This window comes from Delphinapterus leucas, chromosome 1 (assembly GCF_059928025.1).
Source record: "Delphinapterus leucas isolate spDelLeu-1000000601 "Yukka" chromosome 1, BTC_Dleu_Yukka2, whole genome shotgun sequence".
Classification (NCBI taxonomy): Eukaryota; Metazoa; Chordata; class Mammalia; order Artiodactyla; family Monodontidae; genus Delphinapterus; species Delphinapterus leucas.
The window spans coordinates 161,349,788-161,375,778 of record NC_143129.1 but is presented as its reverse complement, the minus strand read 5'-3'; the positions used below and the strand labels follow the sequence as shown (position 1 = coordinate 161,375,778).

The 25,991-nt window shown below is 53.0% G+C and overlaps 2 protein-coding genes across 5 annotated transcripts; both read right to left on the bottom strand.

Moving 5' to 3' along the window:
- Window positions 1–1,091: 1,091 nt before the first annotated feature.
- Window positions 1,092–8,954, bottom strand: MRPS15 (mitochondrial ribosomal protein S15). The gene is given in 9 exon segments (XM_022575263.3): window positions 1,092–1,177; window positions 1,180–1,240; window positions 1,493–1,684; window positions 2,944–3,002; window positions 4,260–4,344; window positions 4,821–4,869; window positions 5,685–5,760; window positions 6,655–6,699; window positions 7,003–8,954. Coding segments are annotated over 9 exon segments (777 nt in total). The 5' UTR covers window positions 7,139–8,954; the 3' UTR covers window positions 1,092–1,103.
- Window positions 8,955–9,074: 120 nt separating this feature from the next.
- CSF3R (colony stimulating factor 3 receptor) lies at window positions 9,075–22,720 on the bottom strand. Of its 4 annotated transcripts, none has more exons than XM_022575259.2 (17): window positions 22,648–22,720; window positions 21,360–21,414; window positions 19,352–19,435; window positions 16,822–17,118; window positions 15,773–15,896; window positions 15,429–15,616; window positions 14,472–14,641; window positions 14,203–14,356; window positions 14,031–14,110; window positions 13,435–13,648; window positions 12,366–12,554; window positions 11,860–11,961; window positions 11,106–11,252; window positions 10,854–10,994; window positions 10,554–10,647; window positions 10,226–10,304; window positions 9,075–9,841 (listed from the first exon to the last, which is right to left on the bottom strand). In XM_022575259.2, exons 3-17 carry the CDS (start codon window positions 19,413–19,415, stop codon window positions 9,362–9,364), a joined length of 2,523 nt encoding a protein of 840 aa, XP_022430967.2. In that variant the 5' UTR covers window positions 19,416–19,435; window positions 21,360–21,414; window positions 22,648–22,720; the 3' UTR covers window positions 9,075–9,361. The 4 variants fall into 4 exon arrangements, with proteins under 4 accessions (XP_022430967.2, XP_022430966.2, XP_089752066.1 ...); XM_022575258.2 differs by having other exon boundaries at window positions 10,226–10,307; window positions 22,648–22,719; XM_089895940.1 differs by lacking the exon at window positions 11,106–11,252 and having other exon boundaries at window positions 10,226–10,307.
- Window positions 22,721–25,991: the final 3,271 nt, after the last annotated feature.

Below are 25,991 nucleotides of genomic sequence, written 5' to 3'. Positions count from 1 at the left end.
GTGGCACACTGGATCTTTTAGTTGTGGCATGCGGGCTCTTAGTTGTAGCATGCAGGATCTAGTTCACTGACCAGGGATTGAACCCAGGCCCCCTGCATGGGGAGTGCAGAGTCTTAACCACTGGACCACCAGGGAAGTCCCAGTTTATGGTATTTAAAAATGGCAGCCTGAACAGACTAATACGTCCCACAAGCTTCATACTACCTGGTTTCTGCTTGCTTCTCGGACCTCCTACTCTTCTCTTTGCTCACTCAGTTTTGGACATACCGTCTTCTTTGGGTTCTTCAAACATGCTAAGCATACTCAGGCTTCAAGGCCTTGGCACTTAACTTGGTGTAAGTGGGTGGGCTTTGTGGGGAAGGGCTTATCCATGACACCCCAGAATTTATAAGCAATGTTATGTACATGTGCAGTTTTAGGGACAGGACCTGTAGCTTTTACCATTCTCAATCTGAACACCAAAACCACTGCCCCCCAATCAATCAATCGCTCTGATCTCTCCCCCTCCCATCCACCTCCACACTGATGCTGCTTAACTATCAAATAGCCTTGTTACCATCATCACGCCTTTGGTTTTCAAACCATAACTGTCTCCCCTCTCCATAGAGGACCGTGTACCGTCTCCTCAGCCAGCATATGAAACCTCATATCCCAGCTTCAGCTTACCCGTCAAGCTGTATGTCCAGTTCTGCTGCTCTCTGAATGCAGCATGCACCTGTACACTTCTTTGCCTCTGCACCTGCAATTCCTTCTGCCCGGGATGCCCTCACTCCCATTTCTGCCCAGTGAACTTCCACTCATCCTATACGGCCCCATCTAGAAGGGAGTTCGTATGCTGGCCTCCTCACGCTTCCTCTGTGCTGCTGTGTGCTCAGTCTTGCCTCCACTGAACGGCCCCTGGAGGACGGGGTTGTTTCTGTGAGTGTGTGTGAGGTGCGTTATGAGAATGCATCCCGTGGCATGTGAGGGCAGGGACTCTGCCTCAGATATCCCCCGGACCCCAGAGTTCCATGATGGAATGAATTCTTCCTCGTCCTCAGGCCACTAAGAGCCCCACCTTCTCTACTGTTATTCTTTAAGGCAGCAAGACATAATTTTAACATTTATTGGTTTTCTTTGATTGCCTCTGGTCCAGTTTTGGAAGGCCTCTCTGGGTTCTTCTGGCGTTGTTTCTGGCTGCTGCAGCTGCAGCTTTTAAGGCCCTTTTTTGCTTCTTCAGCTTTTGAGCCTCTTGGAAAACCTGGGGATGAGAGAGGGCAGGAAAAAACTTTGTAATGCTATGCAAAACCTCAGACTTCGAGCATCTGGGGTGGGAAGTGACTCCCCCAGATGGTCACCCTAGCCTTTCTCTATGGGCTTCGTGCCCTGGGAGCCACCTCAAAGCCTCGGGGCCAGCTCCACGCCTTGCTCAGAAACAGACGACCCCTCCCTTATGCTCTCCCCACCACGGTCCTGGAGTGGGGCCAACCAAAGCAGCAGTCCCGACTCGTACCCGAATGCACAGAGCCTTCTTGGTCACCCAGCGGCGGTGGGCTTTTCGGTAGTACAGAGGGGGAAAGGTGTACTCAATCCCCAGCTCCCTGCATATCTTCTCAAAGACAGCATAGTTGGTCTTGCGGAGGTTTTTGAGCATCTTTTTCCTCTGGTCAATGCTCATCAGTAGATAGCGCTTGTGGGCTTTGTCCTGTACGAGAGTTGGTATTACTTTGAGTATTATGTAAATAAGTGGTGTGCCACTTCACAGTAGCAAAGGATGGTCATTTTACCCTGGCAATGAAACTTCCCCACAATCTTAGGCAAATATTAGTGCAACTCTGAGGTAGGCAGTGTTACTGTTATTCCCATTTTACAGATGGGAAAATAAAGGCTCATAGATGTTAACTGATTCATTAAAGTTTCTAGAATTGCTGGGTCGGGACCTTGTGTTATACCTTGAATCCAGGTCTAGTGGTCTGACTCCACATCTCATGCTCTTTCCCCTGTACCACCCACTCAGCCTCTGCACAGCTCAGCAAACTATCAGCTGGGGTGGAGAGGAGGGAAGGCTTAGGAAAACCCCTGCCCTCAGCCAGGCACTGCTCCCTCAGTGGGGCTGGCATTCCATACTCCAACTCTGATCTCCAAGGAACAGCTCAACTAGCTTCAGGGAACACTGAAGTGCTAGGTGTGGAGCTGGGCCAGTCTGTGTTCACAACTGTGTGTTTATTAAAAATACCAGCAATTGCCTAATTGTAGCAGCTCTGTGTCCGACACTGTGCTGAGATCCAGCAGAATGGTTAGGAGTGTGGGCCCTGGAGCAAGATCACCAAGTTTCAAGTCCTAGCACATCATTTCCTAGTGGTGTGCCTGTGCCTGGAGGGATAACTTCATTACGCCAGCCTAGCTCATTCTTCTGTACAATGGGATACAAAGACAAGTATAAGGGTTAAATGAACTGATGCATGTGAAGTATTTAGCATGAGGCCTAAATACTTTATATGCGTCATGTTGGCTGCCATTACTTCATACAGTCCTTGCAATCCTGTCGGTGGGTACTATTATGATCCCCGTTTGACAGACAGGAGAATTGAGGCTTGGACATGGAACTTCCCCAGGGCCACACAGCCAGTTAAGTGGCAGTGGCAGAGCTGGGATTTGAACTTGGGGCAATCTGACTCCATGCACGCATTCAACAACTATTTATTGAGCGCCCACTATGTGCCACACGCTGTGCCCTTGCTTTGAAGTTTGTGTTCTTGACCATTAGTGACACTCAGCACTGTCCTGTAAGGCTCCCATTTCACCCCTGGAGGTGGAAGGGAAGTGTGTTTCCCACCGCAACTGAGGGGTGGGTGCTCTGCTGCTCTAGCCACCTGGCTTCTCAAGCTGTTTCTCTGGACCCAGAGCCCATCAGTGCTCAGGCTCCTCTCCCCCAGCTAGCTGTGAGTGAGGCCCAAGGGTTACCTTTCGATGTTTCTGCATGTGTGCTTCATAACTGTGGATCTTGACAGTCAAGGCAACAACTGAAACCACAAACCACAGAGGATGAGAGCCGGGCACAGAGGAAGGAAGAGCCAGACCCTGGTTATGTTTTAAGACCTCAAGGAAGGGCTTCCCTGGTGGCACAGTGGTTGAGAATCTGCCTGCCAATGCAGGGGACACGGGTTCGAGCCCTGGTCTGGGAAGATCCCACATGCCGCGGACCAACTAAGCCCAAGCGCCACAACTATTGAGCCTGTGTGCCACAACTACTTAAGTCCCCGTGCCTAGAGCCCATGCTCTGCAAAAGAGGGAAGCCACCACAATGAGAAGCCCGCGCACCGCAACCAGAGAAAAGCAAGCCCACGTGCAGCAACGAAGACCCAATGCAGCCAAGAATAAATAAAATAAAATAAATTAAAAAAAAGAAGACCTCAAGGAATAACAATCACCAAAGCTCTTGTACACCTCTCTATCACTCCCAGAGCACTCTGAACTTCAAGATCTCAAAAGCCTTTGGATTATCTTTCCTTTAGAAAGCAAAGTATAAGGAAGGGAAGTTCCTTAATCTTATGAAGGTATCATCCCCAAACCCCAAATTCCAAATTAGCATTTTTAATGGTAAAACTTTAGAACATTCCTGTTAAATTCAGGATTTAGTCTGGGATGGCTGCTGTCACAGTTTATGATTCAATACTGCCCTGGAGGTCCTCACCAATGTAATAATTTAAGATCCCAAGACTGTCAAGGGTCTTCTCCTTGCCTCTTCCCTTCCAGCTGCCATCCTTATCTCTGTGTTTTCATTAATGAGTTTTCAGAATTATCAGCTCCCACTCATCTCCTAAAGCCCCAGAATATTCTTCCCTCAGCTATCCTCTTATTTAACTCAAACCTATATCGCAAAGGCAAAAGCAGAAGGTGGCCCCAAGGAGAGGCTGTCACTACAGCAGGCCCTTGCCGTACGCACACTGAGCTCTGGGAACACTGCAGAGTGCAGTGGGAGTGCTGGCCCGGACCCCACGCCCTTTCACACCACCTCAGCTGCAGAGTGGAGAGAGAGACAAGCTCTGGTTCCTGAGGAGCTTGGCCTGAGCTCATACAGAGGTAGGTACGAGGCAGGACCTGGGCGCTGACTACAGCATCACGGATAGAGTCCAGTTTTCACTGTCCTTGGTCCTTCCCGTCTCTCCCTTTACCAAGCCACATCTAATACCAGCGTATCTGCAGGTGAGGGGCCTGGATTAAGTACCAGCTAGCAGACTCCCCTGCACCCCGACCCCCCCCAGGGCCCCCCGACCAACTTCGAGCCTCCAGGGAGCTGGTGTCCTTAGGGTTTTCCACGAGCTTGTTCATCAGCTGCTCTTTCTTGACTTTTAGCTTCTCTTTCTGTTGACGACAGAGACCGAGAACCTGTGAGGTCTGCCACCCTGTAAGAACTAGCCCTCGTACCTCCAGGGCCAGGGCCACAGTCGTAGCAACTAGGCCATAAGGCTCAGGGCGTGACTTTGCTCATCAGGGTGTGGCCTCTGGCCAACCACATGGTTGTTCACATCTAGGTGAGCCCAAGGCCAATGCCACTGACAGAAGAATGTTGGATGAATGTCCCCAAACCGTGCTCACTCATTCAGGCATTAGATCTTTATCGAGTACCTACTGTTTGTCAGGTGCTAAGGGTACAATGGGAAACAAGACAGTCCTGGCCTTGGAGGTGCTCAGTCTGGGGGTATTGACAAGTGGATATAGAATGAGAGTAGGATAAGTGCTGTGACTTGAGAAGCATGGGCTGGGAGGTGTTACCAGGGTAGGAGGGAATCTCAGAGGAGAGGACTGAGAGAGGCCAAGCCTTGGCAAAGGCCACTCACCTGGTTGGCCATTTCCAAAGATAAGAGTTTTTTCACGACATCATCAACCCTGTGGAAAAACCATAGCAATGAGAGACAGGTGTCGGCGGGGGTGGTGGGTGGGAAGAAGGAAGGGGAGCAATGCTGTTTTCATTTTAGTTTGAAAACCAAGGATGAGTGAAAATTTCTTTTACAACATGAGTCTCTCTGGAAGCGGGGTGCCATTTCTCAGGGATTCAAAGTCAGCACGGATCTGATTTGCTGGGCTGTGAACACGGAATGATGTGATAACTACAGAAAATTGGGGCTGTCAGCTCAAGTGTTTCAGGCTTGTCACAGGGAGAGCAAAAAGAGGATTTCCATTTTAGCTGGAATATGGTTCAATCTCTCTTGAGACATTTCAATTCTACAATCATTGTATTTTTCTCATGTCACACTGCACAGTGGGAGGGACTGGAGGGACTGCCCAGCTCCCACTGCACAGGACAGGGGCTGAGCAGAGGATCCTGGTTTTGGTATCTTTCAGCCCTGGATTCAAACTCCAGCTCTGCCCCTTAGGAGCTGTATGACACTGGGCAGTCTGACAATCTACAAAACGGGGACACGATTTCTTCCCTCACAGGATCAAGAGATGAAAGATTTCTACAAACACCCGTGAGGCACGGTGCCTCCTTGGTATCTCATGGTAGAGGGTCTTTACCCAGAGCACAAAAACGGCAAGCAGGTGTGCTCCATGTGCCCCTGCTGCCCACTCATCCTCACCATTCCTGGGCTTCTATAGTTCTCTGCCCTGTTCCATAGTCAAGCTGCATCTACCTCGAAGCCCCCTCCTTGCCAATCCTCCCAGGGCCCCCTGCCTCATCAAAGAGATTTCTTCCTGCTTACTTCTCAATTCCGGGGATGTCCTGGTAGTCCTTGAGCAGCATAGAAGGGGGTGGGTCATCTTCATGGCTGGGCTGGACTGTCAAGTGGAGGGATGGAAAACACCCAGAGTCAACTCTCACTGCCCATCCTCCCAGACTTGGCTCTTCTCACCAGCTTTGTCAGAGACATCCACGGTCTCAAGCAAGGCACTGGGTAACCCCGGGCTCAGTTTCTCCTCTGCAAATCCTGTGGGCCTCTGCCTTGATATTTCATGCTGGGAGTAGGCGGCCTTTCCCAAGACCCTGTACTGTGCCTGCACTTCTCACACACCTGTCTGGCTCTACAGTTATCAGATGTCCCGCTAGGATGGGTGCTCCTGTGGACGGACTGAGGTCGACTCCCTTTGAATCCCCCACGTCTGGTCTGCAGCCCAGCACAGAATAGACGCCCAACTAATGCTCGCTGGCTGACTGCATGAATGAAATAAGGGGCTTGAGGAGGGACCCTGAACTTTAAGATGCCTGAATTGTAGACACCAAACAGAGATCAAAGGAAACCCTGAGGCTTGGACTGTGCTTGTAGGTGAGGGAGAGGCATGGGAGAGAGAAATTTGTCTTCTCCAGTCAGCCCCTGCTCTGCCGCTATGCAAATAATACTAACTAAATAACACTAAGATTTAGTAAGAGATCTGAACAACTATGCAGACTGCCTGGGAATGGGAAACCGGGCCCTCCCCCTCGGAAGGGCGGACACGAAGCGCTATATCCCAGCCTCCACCTCCCCTCCTCTTGCCCTTCATGCAGGCTCCAGGCCCACGGCTTTGTCATAAGGTGGGCGTGGGCTTCTTCGCAGGACCTCCGGCCCCCCCCCGTCACCCGCACCCCCTTCCCCCCAGTGGCTCCACGTAGACACCTCTTTCCCCTTGGCCACCCCAAGCTTTCTAGACAATCTAATCTCTCTTCCGCCCTAAATCCCACCCAACAGCTCCTACCTGGTTTCTGGGTGGCATATCCGCGGGCGGCCCGGAGGATGAAACCTACACAAAAAAGGGGGGTGCTGAGGACATTCTCCTTCAACAGTCCAGCCTCGATTCTCGTCTACGGCCCTTGCATTACCCTTCTTCCAAGGTCTTGGCCCCTCTGCGAGGACCACAGTCCCATTTCTTCCGCACCCCGAATACCCCATGTCTCTCCCACCGCGCCTTACTTGTTCCCCACCCACCACTCTTTCTCCTGCCGCTACACTCCGCCCCCCCTCCCCCTAACCTCTTCCCGCGTACCCTCTATCTCCGCCGAACCCCATTTCCCTACTTCCGCTGTCCGGCTTCTCAGCTCCTTACCTCCAGGACGTGAGGGAAGGTCCCGCTGGACGGAGAGAAGCTTGGCGCACCCTCCGCCCGGCAGCCCGAGGACTGGGGCCTGGGTCACTGCCTGGGTCCGAATCGAACTCAGCGCCCTCCACGCCGCCCTCAGCATGGTACCTTCTCACCCCCGAGGGGCCCGCCCCACGGCCGCCGTCGCCTTCGCGGTACGGACTTGGTTTAGGGCGCCGCCATATTGGCTCAGGCTCGACCAATCGAGTGCAGTTGCGAGACCGGATGAGCAGATGAGGACCGAGATGATGGATTGGCAGGCCGGACTCAGTGATGACGCGAAGTTGGGTCGAGGGCAGAGGTCTGGTTAGCTGTAGCGCGAGATTGAGGGAGCTTGGTCGTCGCCTGACATCGTTAGTGGCGTGCGGTGCTGTATAAACTCTTAAGATGCCACGTTTTCTTGAGCATGCCTCCCGCCCTTAATCCTACTCCACGTTCCTGACCTTGGGCCCCGATTATCTTGGGGGCTTCCCTGGGGCCTGTCGTGTCTTCTTCCCCCAACCTAGCATTTCCACCCCCTCTCCCTCCAGAGTGCAGGATGGACCCCTGTAAGAACTACTAGGTTTCAGCCTCTTCTCTGGCAGTGTTGCCGCGTGGTGATTAAGGTCGCTGATTTTGGACAGCCCTGGGCTGGAAGCCTAGCTCAGCCGTTTACTGGCTGTGTGATTCTGTGTGCAAGTCGCTCAACCTTTCTGGGCCACAGTGTGCTTACTCAACCATGAAATGGGAGTGGTAATAACCGTGTCTTATCTTTTAGGTTGTTAGAGGATTAACGGAGGCAGTTGTGTGCAAAGCACCCGGAATATAGTTAAGTATTCAAGAAATACTAGCTTTGATATTTGTGAAATGAGGGGTGTAAGGACAAATGCCAATTAAAAGTAGGAAAAATAGATCTTAATTTTCTGTGGTGCAAAAAAGGGAAAGACTCTTCTGCCCCTTGCTTTTCTTAGAGCATTTACTTTAGAATACCTGTAACTGTGAGTTCTTTCTCTGCCCTTTTGAGATGTATGTAAATCTTTTTAAAAGCTAAATAAGCCTCTTGCCAGTTTTACAACCCAGGAATGTGTTTTTCAAGGACCTGGGAGCCGGCTCTTTGAAATATAATCATTAAGAAAGATAGAGCCCCTGTCTCCCAGTTTCTGCTGGAGGGTAGGAGCCTAACTTCAGCAGGTGCCCAGCTCCAAGTTGCAAACCTCCCTCCTCTCATAAAGATAGGAGAAATTTATTTTTCCTTTGGTTAATGGCAATTAGCAAACCCAGGTGGCTACCCCATTTCCCAGCTGAATTTAGGATGACCCCTGTGTGACAAGTAGCGCTGTCAAGTCCTCTTGCTTGAGGACTAGTGATTATCTTGAGAAAATGTACGCAATGAGTTGTGTCCACTTGGCTGTGTAAACAGATACAATTTCTCTTCATCTTTGCAAACCCTTGAGCTGATTGCCTGTGACATTCTGGTTTAATTCTCATCCAATTAAAAAAGAGTTTTCTTCCTCTACTACCCTTGTGGAGAGGTTTTCTAGGTTGGCAGGAGATTTTGTTTTTAATTACATTTCTGCAACAGGGGCTACTCTTTTCTGAGGTCTGTTCCCCATGTCCCACAGTTCTCTGTGACTCCCTCGGTAACCCTGGCCACCGTGCCCTAATGGTCATTTCTCAAGTCTCCATCACTAGAATGGGAACTCTTTTTTTTTTTCCTGGCCTCGCCGTGCAGCATGCGGGATCTTAGTTCCCCCACCAGGGATCGAAGCTATGTCCCCTGCAGTGGAAGCGCGGTGACCCAACCACTGGACCGCCAGGGAAGTCCCTAGAATGGGAACTCTTTGAGGATGGACTGAGCCTAGTCATTTTGGAACCCCCGCTGCCAGCACAGGGCCTAGATGCTAGGTGAGGGCAGGCTGAATGAAGGAATTAAGGAAAGGATAAATAAATGAATGATTCTAAGGAGTAACCCCCCCCGCCCCGATTTCTAGGGTTCTGAAAAGAAAAAGAACAGAGATTCAGGCACACTCAAGAGTTTCTCAAAACCAAGCCAAACCAAATCAGACCATAAACCAGTTTAAGAGACTGAAGTTGTAGGAAACAAGTACAAAAAGCTAGTGGGCAGGGCTTGAAAAAACATTCTCTGGCCTTTGAAGTGGGAGGCCCAGCCCATGGAAATTGGGGGGATGGGAGAGGGATGCTAGGGGCCAGAGATAGGGGGACACTGGGAGACTTTCTGCCTTTCCTGGGGCTGGGGGTTTTTTAGTGAAGGGCTTACTGACCTCCTCTTCTCTGGATAGCCCAGGCTTATCAAGAAGCAGGCCCAGGTGGGGAGTTCTAGGAAGCCCTAGAAGCCCCCGAGACCCTCCACCCCACTGACCCGGAGCCCCTGCAGGAGAGGGAAGTCAAGCAGTGGCTCAAAGATACAGTCATCCTCCGGGTTTGGGACTAGGGGCTCTGGGGTCCCCAGGGGGCTGGTCTGGAACCAGAGGTTCTCATAGGACTTGGGGCTGGGGGTGAGGCCCCCCAAGAGGGGCTGAGTGGAGTCGCAGCGGAGGTAGTGCCCAGGCCGTGGGCCTGTGGGGCTGCCCAGCACCTGCACGTAAAGGACCTGGTCACTGGTGCCAGACTGGGGCTGGGGCTGGATACGAGGTACTCTTGGGTCCCCCTGGAGCACATAGGCCTGGACCAGGCTGGGGAGGCCACAGGTCCCTGAGCTGTCATTGGACTCCCAGGGTCCTGGCTTCTTCTCTTCCTCCTCTAGCACCGTGATCTTGGTGATGGGTGGCATGCTGGAGTCCCGAAGGCTGGGCAGCTGGAAGGTATCCTGGACATAAGGATATGGGGTGAGGGCCTGGTTCATTTCAGATATCTGCCCCAGCCACTTCCTGCTGCTCTTTGCTGAAACTCAAAGGGTTACTCAAAGGATGCAAAGCATCTCATATGTTCCTGACACGTGTTATGTGCTGTTTAGACTTAGCCTGGTGAATCTCCCCAACTCTTCTGCATGGGGTTAGTCCCATTTCACAGTGAGGTGACTGAGGGTTTGAATGGGTAGAGCAGGGATTCGCACTCAGGTCTGCTTTGCTCCAAAGAGGTGAAGTGATGGGAAGGCCTGAGTACTCCTCCTCAGAGGGGTATCCCTTCACTTTGAGCCTGGGGTGGGAGCCTAACCCCCAGCCCCATTTCCCTCTCCCTCCAGTGTTCTCACCTCCGTTGTGATGGTAGGCACCCAGGAACCCAGGCTGCTGTGGGCTGGGTCTGGAACGCTTGGCCAGAGGGGATTCTTCCTGCTGGAGAAGGGGGCAGGTGAAGGCTAGGTCAGGCATGCCCTCCCATCTTTCCATCCTTTCTCCCACCTACTCACAGCAGCTGAAGGGACGACCCCTTCATGTAGAGAGGAGAAGGTGGAGGGCCCGACCCCCAGACCTGGGTCCTGAGGCCTGGCAAGGCTGAGACGAGCCTAGACCGGCTCACTCAGGCCTGCACTTCCCTGCAGGCAGGGTTAGTTGGCTGTCATGCCTCTCAAAAGGACTCACCTGGGTCTGCAGCAGAGCTGGGCAGCCCCACAGAGGCAGATGAGCAAGACCAGGAGGCCAAAGAGGCCCAGGAGGATGTGCAGCTCAGACTCCTCTAGAGTGAGGGGAAAGCCAGAAGAGGCAAGAGTGCACGTAGGTAAGGCTGGGCTTCCTCCCTCAGACTGGGGTCCAAGGGCAGGGCTGGGTCTCCTCCCTCAAATCAGGGGATCCATGCAAGGCTTATCTACTTGCAAAATGGAGATCCTTTGGGTGAGGCACCCTCCCAACAGCCTTGTCCTGCCAGCCCCCTTCTCCCCTTACCTAGGGCCAAGGTCATCAGGGTGAGGCTTGTACTGTTGGTGGCCCACACCTGGCTGGCAGCCATGAGGTGGACATGGTACAAGCTGGAAGGCTCCAGGCCACGGAGGACAAAGCTATGGGAGGAGGCGTTCAGGACAGTGGCTGGGAGGAGAGGAGAATGGTGAGTCTGGGTTGGCTGCTGAGCCGCCCCAAGGCTTCTGAACCCGCCCTCTCTGGCCTTCTGGGGCTGTGGGGCACTGAGGATAGACTCACAGAAGGACCGGTCCTGAGCATTGGTCCAGAAGATAGTGTAGTGGGTAAGGGGGCTCCTCCCCAGCTCAGGGGCCTCGGGTACCCACTCCAGCTGGGCCCAAGTCTTGCCAATGTGCCTTAGATGCAGCTCTGGGCCATGGGAGGGGGCTGCCGGAAGAGAGAGGTACAGGGGCTGACAGGGAGCGGGGCGGCGGGGAGAGCCCAGTTGGACTTCTTGTGGCTCCCCAGACCCAAGAACTGGGACACTTTGTGGGGGTGGGTGATAGGAGAGAGTCCAGGGGGACTCATGTCCAAGCCTCATTATCCCAGGAACTTTCCCTGAATCCCACCGACTGCTAATAAGTGGTTGAGCTGGGATTTGAACCTGCTCCTCTTTGACTCCAAAGCCTTGCTACCTGATTTCTGCCAGGCCTGATTTTGTCTGGTTCATTATTTCTGCCACTGACTCTCTAAGTTTATGCCAGGCCCTCAGTTTAATTTCTATCACACGTGACACCGGATCAGTTTTTGCCAGACCGGCTCCCTGAATTCTGCCGTGCTCACTGCCCAATTTCTGTTACCCCACCACCTGACTTCTTTCCAGCTGCAGGGGTCCAGTGTAAGCCAGAGGTAATCTTAGGATTGGGAGAGACCCTCTTCTGGGCCAGAGGTAGGGGAGGAAGAAAATGTTCCCTCGTATTCCTGATTTTGGGGGCCTAGACAGGCCTTGAGAGAGAGGAGAGGATTCTGAGAAAAGGCTTGGTGGCTGACGAACCCATCTCTTGGGAGTAAGCATAGATGTGCTGGGAGGGTCCTTTGGTGTCCTGGTACAGGGGGGTCACAGTGATCTCATAGAGCTGAAAGGGCCTGATGTTCTCTGTAGAGAGAAAATAGGGGCACCCTGGTTAGGGGCTAGCCTCTGATGATGGTCGGGGGCTAACCTCAGACTTCAGGGGTAACCTGGGCCTCATTCTGCAGGGCTGGCCTCTGCAGTCTCTTCTTCAGACCATTTGGTGCGGGTAAGGGGCAAAGAGTGGGAGAGCTAGGAAGGTGGCAGAGTCAGGGCTGGAAACAGAGGATCCAGTTAGACTGCAGGAGGGACTTCCTGATTCTGAGGATGTGAAAAGAGAACAGTGAGAGAACAGTGAAAGAACAGGAAAGACTGGGGAATCTGCGTCTTTAGGGTGGTTCAGCTCGCCCCTTGCCTACTGTCAGGCAGGTAAAATGTCCCTCCCTCTCCCGGGCCCTGCCCACCTGCCCAGCCCCCCAGGCCTGCCTCACCCTGCAGCAGGGTCCCTGCAATGCTTCCATTATGCTCCATCCGCCACGTCTTAGGGCTGCCGCTGGGGCTGGGGGGACCGAGGCCCCACTCAATGACATAGCCCCGAGGCTGAGGGCTGGGGGGCTCCCAGCCCACCCAGAGGCTGTGAGGGTCTCGAGCCACGGTGTGGAGTCTGCCCAGGGGTGGGCCTGGAGACAGAGTAGGAGACGATGACGTGAAGATGAAAAGAATGCAGGCCCTGGAGCCAGATGCCTGGGTTCAATCTGGCCTTTGCTACTTACAAGCTGGGTGACCTTGGGTAAGTCAACATCTGAGCCTCAGTTTCCTCATCTGTAAGTGGAAACGATGATAAAAGTTTCTACCTCGTAGGGCCATGGTGCAGATTAAATGAGGTGGTACATGAAACAGGCCTGGCATGGAGTAGTGCTTGGTGATGATGAAAGCTAACCCTGTGTGGTTCTCGGTATGTATTAATTCACGGAGTCTGCTAACAGTCCCATTGTGGGGCACAGCTACGGTCCCCATCTTAGCAATGAGAAAACTGAGACAGGGAGGTTAAGTAACTTGCCTAGGGTCACATGGCTGGGAAATGGGAATATTAGCTATTGTTATTGTGAGTCTCACTTCATGAGGACCCATGTTCAGGGGCACCTGGGGTTGGTAGTGGCTGATCCCCTGAGAATGAGCATTTCACTCAGGGACTGTGTTCGAGCTGGAAAAACTTAGGGCTTTCTTTCCCATTTCCTTGGCAGAATAGACTGTGTGTGTGTAGGCACCACCACCGGCTTAACCTGGTTCTGGCTAATGATAATAATAATAGCTAACACATATGGAGCAGTTACTTTGTGCCAGGCACATGTCTTAACTCGTAATCTTCACAGCGATGCTTTGAGTTAGATACTGTATCATCCCCATTTGCTAAATGAGTAAACTGAGGCCAGAGAGGGTAAGTAACTTGCCCAGATCACATTGCTAGCAAGTGACAGGGCTAGATTTGAACCCAGGCAGTCTAGCCTCCGAATTTACATGCGTAACCATCATGCTCTACTAGCTGCTGGCCCCCTTTACCTCCGCTCTCCAAGAAGACCACTGGGGTGGGATGAGAGGTCCCAGCTGTGTTATAGGCCTCAAGGATCACCTCCCGGGCTTCTGAAGGCAGTTGGAAGGTACAGTTTAGCTCCGTGGTGTTGCAGAGCATTGGGTCTGCCCCAGCCTGGTCTGAGGGTCTCAAGGAGACCAGGTACCCTTGGATCTGCCCGCTGTCTTCCTCCAGGGGCACTGGCTGCAGTGGGCATAGGGGGAAAAAGATAAGGGGATGCTCAGCTCATCTGGAGTCAGGGAGAGCTTCTAGATGGGGTGGCCATGTCCCAAGAACTAAGCCCCCCAGGCTGGGAGCCAGCCCTCCTCCCTCTGTGCCAGGTCCTAGGAGGGAGGGAAGGGAAAAGCAAGTCGGTGTCTGCAGCAGGCAGCAAACTAGATAAGTCCTCCACTGTAGCCTCTCCAGAAGGGCCCTACCCAGCTTCCCACCCAGGCACATGCAAAGTGAGTGCAAATCACCTACAAATGCATCCAAGCCTCCGAAACCTGTTGGAGTCCTGAGCCCCAGCTTGCAGGGGTCTGTTTGGGTTGATAGAGGTGGAGGGATGGCCTTCAGAGGGGGTTACCTGCCAGAACAGCTGCACGTCCACCGTCCTGGGGTCCAGCTGCCTCTGCCGCCACCATGTGTCCATTCTGACAGTGGGGGCTGTGGGTGGAGCAGGAGGAGAGGGTCAGGGAGGGCCCTGGAGGCCAGACTGGGTCCTGATGGCTGCTCCCAGCCTGTCACCACCCACTTACCCCGTTGTGTGGTGGTCAGCTCCAGGCTGGGGCTCCAGTTGCTCCAGTGGCCAGGCAGGCGCCAGCGGGTGCAGCGCATCTGCAGGGCATAGGCTGTGGATGGGAGGAGCCCGCATAGCTCATACTGGAGGGTCCTGGAGGGCAGGGCGCCCACCTGGTGGAGGGGACGTGGCTCTGAGCCTGAATCTCTGTGCCCTTCGGTGCCAGCTCAACTTACCCTGCCCTCAGCCAGCCCCACCCCAGTCTCCTGAGGTTGCCCTCCGCCTCACCAGGTCCCAGCTGGCTTCTCCAAGCAGAGGCTGGTGGCGCAGCTCACACTTCTGATCTATGTGTAGGCTTGGCTTCCAGGTCTCCCAGCGCAACCTCAGGCAGCCTGGCTGCGGTGGGGCCACCTCAGGGCTGGGCCCCAGGACCCACAGTGTGGGGGGCTCCAGTTTCACTGCAAAGAGAGGGGTCGTCAGACCCTTTCTCTGATCAGTCCTATCGGGCTCTATCCTAGCTTCCACTTGTCTCCCTGTCTGTGGTTTCATTTCTTCTCTGGGTCTCCATTTATGGGATCTCTGTGTCTTTCTGTTTCTCTCTGTGTCTCTTCATCTCTGTGTCATCCTGTTTCTGCAGGTCTGTCTGTTTCTCTCTCTGTTTCATACTCTTGCCCCAGGGCCTTTGCACTGGTTGTTCTCTCTGCCTGGAGCACTTACCTTCCGGATATCCAGTGGCTTGCTCCCTCATTTCCTCCAAGGATCTTCTCAAATGTCACCTTCTCAGTGAGGCCTTCCCTGACCACCTTCCTGAAATAGCAATAGCCCCCTCTCCCCGTCGCGTCCCCCTGCTCAATTTCCTCATCATGTTGCCGTTACCCGACATTCTATTTTGTTTATTTTGCCCACTAGAATGTAACATTTCAGGGGCAAGATTTTTGCCTTTTTGTTTACTACCGTATCCCCAGCACCTAGAACAGCGCCTAGCGCAGAGTGGGCACTTCAAGAAATTTGCAGAAAGAATTAATGAGTGTATCTCTTTGCCTCTGTGTTTCTTCCGCGTCCTTGTCTGGGTCTCCACAGCTCTGTCTACGACTGTATCCACTTTGTTTTTCTCTCTCCTCCTCCTCTACCTCTAGGTCTTGCAGCGTCTCATTGCCTGTCGCTGGGTCTGTTTCCCTCCCCGTGCCTCTCTGTGTCTGCCCCTGGTGGGGGCCGCTCCCCTCCCCCACACTCAGTGTCACCCACCAACGTCCATGGGGACAAGGCACAGCTTCGGGGACACGCTGGTTCCCAGCGCGTTCTTGGCCTGCACCCAGATGCCCATGTTCTGGTACAGCTGTAGGTGTTTGCGGGGGATGGAGCAGTGGCTCTGCCCGTCCTCAGGCACGCAGTCGGGGATGGAGTCCTCCCGGCTCTGACAGTTGCCCCGGCTCCTGCCAACGGGCCAGGCTTGGGTGTCAGGTGGGGGAAGAAAGCGAGGCTCCCTTCTCCCTCCCGTCTTTGGCTCTTGCTCCCCACCCCTACAGTCCTACCCATGCTCTGTCCCAGGACCCAAAGGAATGGGGGCTGGCGTAGAGAGCCCTACTCACTTGAAGCTCTTCAGGGTGAAGTTGGTGGACAGGTGGGTGTTGGGGCCTGGCTCCCACTGGCAGGTGAGGCTGTTGGTTGTGAGGTTCATGAGGCAGGACAGGTTGTGGGGTGTGGCGGGAGGGTCTGTGTATGGGGTGGGGAGAGTGAGGGCTTCAGGTAAGACCACTCAGAAAACTCCTACTGGGACCACTTGGCCTCGTTTCCTTGCCCTGGGTCATTTCCTTGTCTCCATGCAGGGTGACCCCAGAGGGGTAGCCCTGGGGGAAGCTAAGTTACAGGCACATACAGGGATAAGTACCACAGAGCCTCCAACCCTCTCAACTCTGCCCCCTTTGACAGTAACAGTGTAGCATCTGGTTTTCATCCTGGTTCTGCCATTCATTAGCTGTGTGATCTTGAAGTCACCTAACGGCTCTGTGCCTCAGTTTCCTCATCTGAAAAATGGGGTAATGGTAATATACCTACCCCCTAGGGTTCTTGTGAGGGCTGAGTGACTTACTATGTATACAGTGCTCAGAGCAGTGCCTGGCATATAGCGAGTGCTCTGTAGTGTTAGCTTTCGCTATTGTTGATTCTTAAATGAGAACCTTGGTCTTTCTTTGTTTTTAGTTATGCATTGGCTTGGCCCAAATCCATCCTTCTCAGTTGGAACAGAAGGCTGAGACTGGGGTAGGGGAGAAGCTGGGAGCAAGCCCAGCTCATAGAGAATATCCTCCCTGGAGACGCTCTCCTATGGCTGAGGGCTTGGGCTTACTCGGCAGCCATATGGAGTAGTGGTTACTATACTGGCTTTCGAGCCACACTGCCTGTTATAAATCTTGGCTCCATCCTTATTAGTTTGTGACCTTTAGCATGTCACTTACCCTCCCCGAGCCTCGGTTTTCCCCATCTGCAAAATGGGGCTAAATAACACTACCCACTGGTAGGGAAGATGACATGATATTGTGCCTTTAAAGTGCTTGAGCAAGAGCTTAAGAAAGAATAGTTCTTATTAGTATTGGCAGGAGGGCATTGGAGGCAGAGTGGGTGGATGGCTGCAGGGACTCACAGCCTGCCTGTAGCTCAGCCTGGTCCAGGATCTGCAGGCTGTTGCCCCAGTGCAGGCAGCAGGAGAGAAGGGCCCGAGAGCGGTTGAGGTGGGGCAAGGTGATGGTGGACTGCAGGGTCCCATTCGGCAGGTACTGCTGCCTCTCCCCGGGCTGAAGCTCTGCTTCCAACTTCCATACAATGTGCGATTCCGAGTCCAGGCGGCTGCAGTTCTGGCTGATGGTGCAGGAGGCTGTGATGGGATCCCCCAGGCGGACGATGGGGGCTGAGAGGCTGATGTGCCCGCACTGCTCCAGGCCTGGGGTGGAAGAGAAGGGGCCGTAAGTGATTCCTCTGCTTGGCAGAGCCGGGCTCCTAGACTCAGTACCCCTAGACTCTGTGCCGTTACCTTCATGCTTTACCTCCCAAGACGTGTCACTGGAATGGGGAGGATGTGTATGGGGACCGTGAGAGGCTCTGGGGGTGAGATCAAGATAGCGGTGTGTGGGTAAATGTTTATCAGCTGGCTATACAGAGAGAAACAGATCCTGGTTTGTAGCCTGGGCTGCTTTCCCTGGTGTAAATATTCCCACCGTGGCTGATTGCAAGCTACCAGTGTGACATCACTGAATGTGAACCTGGGAAGAGATGTACACAATCAGCGCTTGCAAGCCAACCCCAGCACGCCACCAGATGGGAGATTAGTCCCCTCCCCAGCAGTGGTGAAACAATGGTTAGAATGATAAGAACCCCACAGCCACAGCAATCTTTTCAGATTTCAAATCTGTTACCCCATCTTGATTATAGCACTTCAATGGTACGTTATTCCTCTGAAAGGCAGTATGGTATTGTGGGTAAGAGCATGGATGTTGGAACTAGACTGCCTAGGTTTAGAGCCTGGTTCTATTGCTTATTAATTATGTGACCTTGATGTGTCACTGAGACTTTCTGTGCCTCAGTTTTCTCATCTGTAAAATGGGGATAAAAAAGTCCCTACCTTAGTTTTGCTGGAAGGATTAGATGTGAGAACACGTGTGAGGCACTTAGAACAGTGCCTGTCATGTAAATATTTGCTGCCATGATTAGGATGAAGACTCAGATCCTTCTCACAGCCCTTGTGGCCTGGCCCCTGCCTAGCCCTCCTGGTTCCAGCTCAGACCATCCTTTTCCAGCTCCCATCACTCTGGCCTTCTTGCTTTTTCTTGAAAGCGCCATGCTCCCTCCAATCTCCGGATCTTTGTACCTGCTGATCCTTTTGGAGGTGCTCCTTTGCTTCTCTCCCACCCCTCCTTCACCTGGTTAACATTTAGGCGTCTTGCGGGGAACCAGACCAGGTTCCGACCAACCAGACCAGGCCAAGCCCCTTGAACTTTCCCAAAGCTCTTATTATCCTTCATAATTATGTAGTCATGTGATTATTTGCTTGTTTGTCCCCCAAACTAGACCATGGGTTTTGTGAGGCCAGAGACCTCGGCTGTTTCACTCATTGCTGCATTCCCAGCACCTAGCACAGAGCAGGCCCTTGGTGGATACGTGTGGAATAAACGAGTAAGCACTTTGCCCACGATGCCTTCTCTCCTCTCCCAGGTATTCTTCAGCCCATTTTGCTGATGGGGGTGCTGAGCCCTTAAGAGGAGGAGCAATTTGTTTAGGGTCACAGAGCAAGTTCATGGAGGCTTCTACTACTCCACAGACTCAGAATTTCAGACTAGAAGGAAACTTGCCAACTGTTTACTTCAAAACTCCACCTGATACTGAGTCCTCCACAGCAGGGCTAGGATGGCCTAGTTTTGTATGGCCTGTCAGCTAAGAACATTTTTTATATGTCTAAAGGGTTGAAAACCAAACCAAACAGAAACCAAACAAGAACATGCAACAGAGACTGTATGTGGCCTGCAAAGCTGAACATTACATCAGACAAAGTTTGCCGACCCCTGCTGTGCCTTGGCTTGCATACCCTCAGAGATGGGAGGCTCTCTACCTATCAAGATAGAGTTTCCATAGTGTGGAGAGCTCTGCCTGGGATTCTTTTTATTTTATTTTATTTATTTACTTTTTGGCCATGCCATGTGGCATACGGGATCTTAGTTTCATGAGGAGGGATCAAACCCATGCCCCCTGCAGTGGAAGCGTAGAGTCCTAACCACTGGACCACCAGGGAATTCCCTGGGATTCTATATTTCAGGATTAAAGCTGCCTCCTTTCGTCTTCTACCCTGATCCCTTTGCTGCCCGTGAAGGCTGCACAGGACTCAGGGGTTCCTTCTGACAACACGGCACAGATTTGCAGGCAAGACCTGGGTCTACCCCACCTTCTCCGGGCTGGCCAGCCCAGGTCCTCTCACTTTTCCTCAGAGGTGGTGGTTTACCTACAGAGGTCTATGCATGGGAGCCTGGCTACCCCACATCGGTGGCCCAGTTGATTCTTTTGGGATTCTCCGGGAGTCCCAGGAGCACTGTGGCAGTGCTGGGAAATGCTTCCCTCCTCCACCCCCAGCATCTCTCCCTGTGCTCCCCCCTCCCCTCAGCACCCTCGCTCCTGGCCACACTCACTTCTGGGGAGCAGCAGGATGATCAGAGCAGCTCTCGCTAGGTTCCAGGCTCCCAGCCCCGCCATAGTGCCGGCTTGGTGCTCACCTGGAGGCAGAGGGGGATGGTTAAAGTCATGGGCTTCGCAGTCAGAGCTGAGCTTAGTCCTTGCTCTGCCACAGTGTGGCTTCGGCCAGGTTACTTGATCTCTCCGAGCCTAGTTTCATTGCAAAATTGAGGTAACAACAGCCTATACTGCATAGGGTTTTGGGAGGAGGACCCAAAATGATACAAGTCAAGGGCTTCACGCAGGGCCTGGCACATAGGAGACGACTCTGTAAGTGACAGCCGCTGTTATTATTCTATTTGCCTTCCAGGAGAGAGCAGGGAAAGGAGCCGCAGGGAACAGTATTCTTCTCCACTTCCGTTCTCTCTTAGCTGGGTTTCTCCCACAAAGCAGAGGCTGAGATGAAGGCTTGCATGCAGGGAGTTTCTTTTGGGAAGGTTCCAGGAACAGAGTGAGGGAGTGGGGAGAATGAAATGGGTAAGGAGGGAAAGCCAACACAAGGGTTCGTCATCGAGCCAGTCACATTTATGGACAACTGGGGCTCAGTCCTGCTGGAACCTTCCAAGGAGCCATGTAGAACACGCCTCAAGAACTGTCCACCCAAGGGACAATTCATCCCTTGGCTGGCTGAGAGAACGGGAACATTTATTCTCCAGTTCCTGCCCCCCGTTGGTCAAGGGCTGTCCCTTGGTGTATTAATTCTCTGGCATGTCCATGTTGCACATGCATGAGTACCAGGCAGGTTCTCCTGGGTGAGCCATGCTCAAAGTCCTTTCCTCTAACGCTGGTGAATATCAGAGACGCTCCCTGGCAGAAAGGGACAACTCCACAGAGTAGCTGAGGACAGGTTACACCTTCGGAAGCTGGCTGCTGCAGAGATGGCTAAAGGGAAGGTGGGCTGGAGGATACCCCCAATTCTGGGCACAGACCTCTGGAGGCCTTCTGGGGCCAGGCATCCTGTGGTCATGGCGACAGTGCCCAGATGGAGGGAGCATTAGTTCCCTCTAATTAGTTCATTAGTCTCAGGAAGTATGCATGGGTTTCTACCGCTGGGGTGGGCTTCCAGCCTTTCCACTCTGCTCCCACTGGGGTCTTGGGGCCAGACACCTGATCCTCCAGCACTAATTGACGCTCTTGGTGGCAGGTCAGTGGGAATCACCAGCCTGTACGTACATGAACACATACATGTACGTGGTGTCTCAGCTGATCCCCTGTGCTCAGAAAGAATTAAACTCCTCTCCCTTTTCTCTCCCTCCAAGACAGAGGTGTGAATAAGAAATGCCCAGATACCCAAGGCTATTCCTGCCTGCCTGGGCCTTACTTAAACCCCTGGTCTATCCTTATGTGTTGCAGTATCAGGACACCAGGTGAATGCTAGCCCATAAGTCACCTTTTTGCAAATCAAGAAAAAAGCGCCCCTTCCTCTGGACGAATGCAGCCCCACACTCGGACCTGGCAACTAGAGAACAGGCTGAATTTCAACCTCTGCTTGCTGGGCAGCTTTGTGCAGTGAGAAACCTGCGCAACTGTTCAGAGCACCCCAGTCTACCAATCAGTGGTTGGCAACTTTCTTCTTACAGCATGCCAGTATGATTATCCACCATGCACACTTGTTGGGGAAGATTTAGCCTCCTTGGCCCAGATTTTGGGACACTGGTGCCCATCTCCATGTATTTTTGATCATATCCCAGCCTTCCTGCCCAGCGAATTACCACTTCATCCCTCTCTATTGGCTCCTGTCCAGAGTGGGCAATGCAACCTCAAACCCCCAGGGGCCCAGGCATCCTCTCCCAGGGTTGCCAAGGGTTGGCACATTTGGCATCAGTCCCTGGTCCCCCACGGCAGCCCTGGGTGCTCCCTACCCCAGCTGAGTGGGATCTGGGGCCAGGTAGAGCATGGTCTCACTCTCTGGGGGCCCAACACTGAGCCAGACCACCTGGTCTGAACCCCGGCTCCACCACTTACCAGCTTGGTGACCTTGGACAAGTTACTTCACTTTTCTGAGCCTCAGTTACCCCATCTGTGAAAGAGGGATAACAATAGCACTCACTTCTCAGGGTGGTGGTGAGGATGGAATGAGATGGTCCCTGATAAAAGCACTTAATACGGAGCCTGCACAGAGGAAGCACTCAATAACCATGTTATTTTCACGTGCCATAAAGCGGGACACCGCCTTGTGGAATCAGCATGGTTTAGTGCCTCCCTGCCCTGCTTACAGGCTGCGTGGTCACAGCCTCCTAGGACTGCCACCTTGCTTTTGTCCGTGTCACACTGCACATTTCAAAGTCCCATTTCTGAGTCCCCTGCTCCTTGGCCCCCCAGTCTCCCCTCTTGCTCCAGCCACCTTGGCTCACTCTCTGGCCTCTCTCTGAGTCCCAGCACACCACGCTGGCCCCTGGGGTCACTGCATCACCCCCCACTCCTTTCTGCTTTCCTCTCCTTTCCCTCCCATCACATTCAACCTTCTCCAGTTCACACCCCTCTCTCGCCTGTCCTTTCTACTCCCCTTCACGTGGATTCTTTCCATGGGAAGAGGGTTGGGGGGAGGAGGAGGCTGGGAATGAACAAAGGGAGAGGACTTCCCAGATGTGGTTCAGACAGAGAGAGACGGGCGGAAAAAGTAGGAAAGTGAGATACACAGACCAAAACGATGGAGAGAGACTCACAGAGATAAAGACAGGCAGGAGAGAGAAAAGAGCCGGAGACAAGAATGCTGATACACAGAGACGGAGGCACTCAGAGGCCGAGAAGCAAGAGATATTCGAGATTTTCAGATTCAAGAGACAAAGGGAACCGTGAGAGACAAAAAGAGAAGCACAGAGAGACTCTGAGACAGACAGAAGCTCAGAGGCATGGCAAGCCAGAGAGGGGCTGAGGAGGAAAGAGAGATGGAGAGTGAAATAGACAGGGATGGAGACCGGGAGCAGGTAAGACATAGGTTCTGAGAGAGAGACGGGGAGAGGGACAATGAGTATGCCCTTCGCTGAGTCCAGCCCTTTCCTGAGCCCAGAACAGTGTCCTCAAAGAGATATTTGTCTGTGACTTCCCCAATGCAAAGAAAAGTAGGGGCACCCTTGGAAAAGTAACTCAGTGTCCAGGGCTCTCGGTTCCAAGGGACAAATCCTAAAGGCAGGAGCTCTGCTCCCAGGCCCCCTGCATACGCACGCCCTTGACAGAGCTGGGGGAGCGTAACTGGGACTCCAGGGTCCCCTCAAGCCCAAGGCCCAGCCCTCCCTGGGGCTCCCCTACTCACGTTGGAGCCTGCGGCTGGGCGCCCGCCTGGCCTCCCTGGTCTCTGCTCTCCTCTTCAAGGCAAGTTCCTGAAAACAGCCACAGCCCGGCTGCTCTCCCCAGCCCTGTCGTCAATGGCTTGGCCTCTGACAGGCGCAGGGGCCGCGGATTGCAACACCTGCCCAGCCTCCTTCCCGCCCTTGCATTGCTGAAGCTGGCACGGGCAGCCCCTTCCTCCCAGGAAGGAGCCTAGGAGGGAAGCTGGTGGGGCCCGGGCAGCCTTCCTGCCTCGGGGGTCTTAAAGGGGCAGAGGGATGTGGCAACGTTGTCCCCCTCCTCTGCCTCCGGATTTCCTGACCTCAAAGCTCTGAGGCTGGCAAGGCCCAGGCTCCAACCCGCTTGGGTGCCATTCCCATGCCCCCGCACCCCCCTGCCCTGGGGGAGCATCACTTGGAGACAGACCCCGGCTCGAAGGCTCGCTCGGCCCTAAGCCTCTTTTTAGCACTAGCCTTGGGGCCCTGATCCTCCCAATATTCAGAGGGGCGTCCTCCAGGTTACAGGGAATTCTGTAACACAGTACCTTCCTCCCCACTCCCTCTGCATGGCATGTTCCTTACTGTTGCCCAAAGGCCACACAGACAGAGGAATGCGGACTCTGGGGACAAGGCAGGGGATTGCCTGTGAGGCTCTGGTCTTCACAGGCTCACTAGAGATTAGTAACGTTAACTCAACAGTGATTCTGCCAAACTGAATATGTTTTCATTGAGTGAAACAGACTACATTTTATGTCTTTCACAATTCCTCTGCAATTGTTTACAAATAATTTTCTGTGCATTTTTCTAAAGAGGGTTCAGACCGTTCACAGTTTATTGGGTTTATGATGCAATAAAGATTAGGTACCAACAGAGTAGCAGAGTGTCTATAACATACGATCCTTTTTAGAAAAAGTGGGTTTCTGAGTCTGTTGTGATGGGGCAGACCTGGGCTCCACTTCTCGTTCCAGTACGAAATATCCAACTGTCTGTAGCAACCTCCCCGAGGTGTCCCAGAAGGCTCATGTGCTCAACAAATCCCATTGACTCTTCTTTCAAAATATAACCAGAATCCTGGGTAGATAGGTATTCACTGTAAAGTTCAACTTGGCCATATGTTTGGATATTTTCCTGATGAAAAATTGGAAAATATAAATATCACTTAAACCAGTACCAGCCAGCTCTAAGCCATCCTTTCTCTTACCTGATTCGTTGCAGTGGCCCCCTCCCTGGTCTCCCACTTCCATTCATCCTCACCCCCCACTGCCACCCCGACCTGTCTGTTGTTCCTTCAGCAGCCAGTGTGGTACTGATCAAACAGAAGTCAATTCATGTCATCCTCTGCCCCAAACCCCCAAGGGCTCTCATCTCACTCAAAGTCAAAGCCCTTTCAATGACCTACAAAGCCCTACTCAACCCGGGGCCCATTCCCTCCCTGGCCTCTTTCCTATGATTATTCTCCCCCTTGCTCCTCTGCTCTAGCCACTCTGTTGTCCTTGTTATTTCTTGGACTTGTTAGGCTCCCTCCTGCCTCTGGGCCTTTGCACTTGCTGTTTCTTCTGCCTGGACTCTTTTCCCCGAAATCACTCTATGGGTCACTCCCTCCCCTTCTTTGGGTTTTTTGCTCAAGTGTCACTTTCTCATTGAGGCCTTCTCTGACCACCCTTAAAAAAAATTGCAACCACCCCTCACTTTCTAGCTCTCTTTCCCCCCTAATATTACCCTTTTCACCATCTGACACTGGCTGCCCCCAGCCCCACCTCCCACTAGAATAGAAGCTCCATGAGGGCAAGGGTTTTAGTCTGTTTTGTTTAGAACTTTATCTCCAGGGACTTCCCTGGTGGCGCAGTGGTTAAGAATCCGCCTGCCAATGCAGGGGACACGGGTTCGAGCTCTGGTCCGGGAAGATCCCACATGCTGCGGAGCAACTAAGCCCGTGCACCACAACTACTGAGCCTGCGTGCCTACAGCCCATGCTCCACAACAAGAGAAGTCACTGCTATGAGAAGCCCGCACACCGCAACGAAGAGTAGCTCCCGCACACCGCAACTAGAGAAAGCCCGCGTGCAGCAACGAAGACCCAACGCAGCCAATAAATAAATAAATAAATAAAATTAAAAAACCAAAACAAAACCAACTTTATCTCCAGGGTCTTCAACATTGTCACATAGGGAGCCCTCAATACATAATATTCGTTGAGTGAACGATTGAATGGATGCATCTTCCCTCCACTTCACCAAACCTGTCCCCAATCCCTGCAAACCTCATCTTTTTTTTTTTTTTTGCGGTACGCGGGCCTCTCACTGCTGTGGCCTCTCCCGTTGCGGAGCACAGGCTCCGGACACGCAGGCTCAGCGGCCATGGCTCACGGGCCTAGCCGCTCCGTGGCATGTGGGATCGTCCCAGACTGGGGCACGAACCCGTGTCCCCTGCATCAGCAGGCGGAGTCTCAACCACTGTGCCACCAGGGAAGCCCTGCAAACCTCATCTTGGTAAATTATATCACCCCCAAGTCCCCCAACCCAGGGACCCAGGAGTCATTCTTCACGCCCCTCCCCCACACTGTCACCTCCAGTCAGTTCCTAATGAAGGAGAATGGGCCTTTTGTTCATCATTCAGAAAACTTGTTCCTCAAGTAGGTTGCAGGGGCATGATGGTGGGCAAAAGCAGCCCTAGTTTCTGCCTTGATGGAGCTCTCAGGCTTATCAAGAACTCAGAAATTCATCTCCTCTCTCTGCCTTTGTCAGGTCTCCCCAGCCTTCACCTGGACACATTGCTGCCTCCCTCCGGGGCTGAGCCTCCCTCACCTCCGGCTGGCCAAGTCCTGGCTCTGCGGCCGCTTGGGCACCTTGCCTGCCCTGAGCATCTCTCTGGGCTGGGTCGGGTGCCCTCCCTCCTTGGTGATGCTGTAATGCTGCAGCGGCTGTTGGCTGTCTGCTTCCTTCATTAGACTGTGCGCTCCTTGAGGGCAGAAACCACGTTCTCTTCTCTGCCTGCAGCCTCAGCACAGGGAACCCAGAATTCTCAGTGCAGATCTATTGGACGGCAGACTTTGGAGAAGCTGTTTACCCTCTCCAAGCCTCAGTTTCCTTATCTGCCACAGGGGTAATAATTCCTCCCAGGGGTTTTGTGAAGATTAAATGAGCTATGGGAGGTACGGAGCCTAGCATGGTAACAAGCACGTGGTAGGTGTTCAAGAAAATTCCTTACTTTCTTTCCGCTCTGCAGAGTTGTGTCAGAGCAAGGCTCTACTGATCTCATCTGTGCTCCATTCTCCACTGAGGACCTGCACCAGGCAGTGGAGCTGCCACAGCTGAAATGAAAATTAGATTTA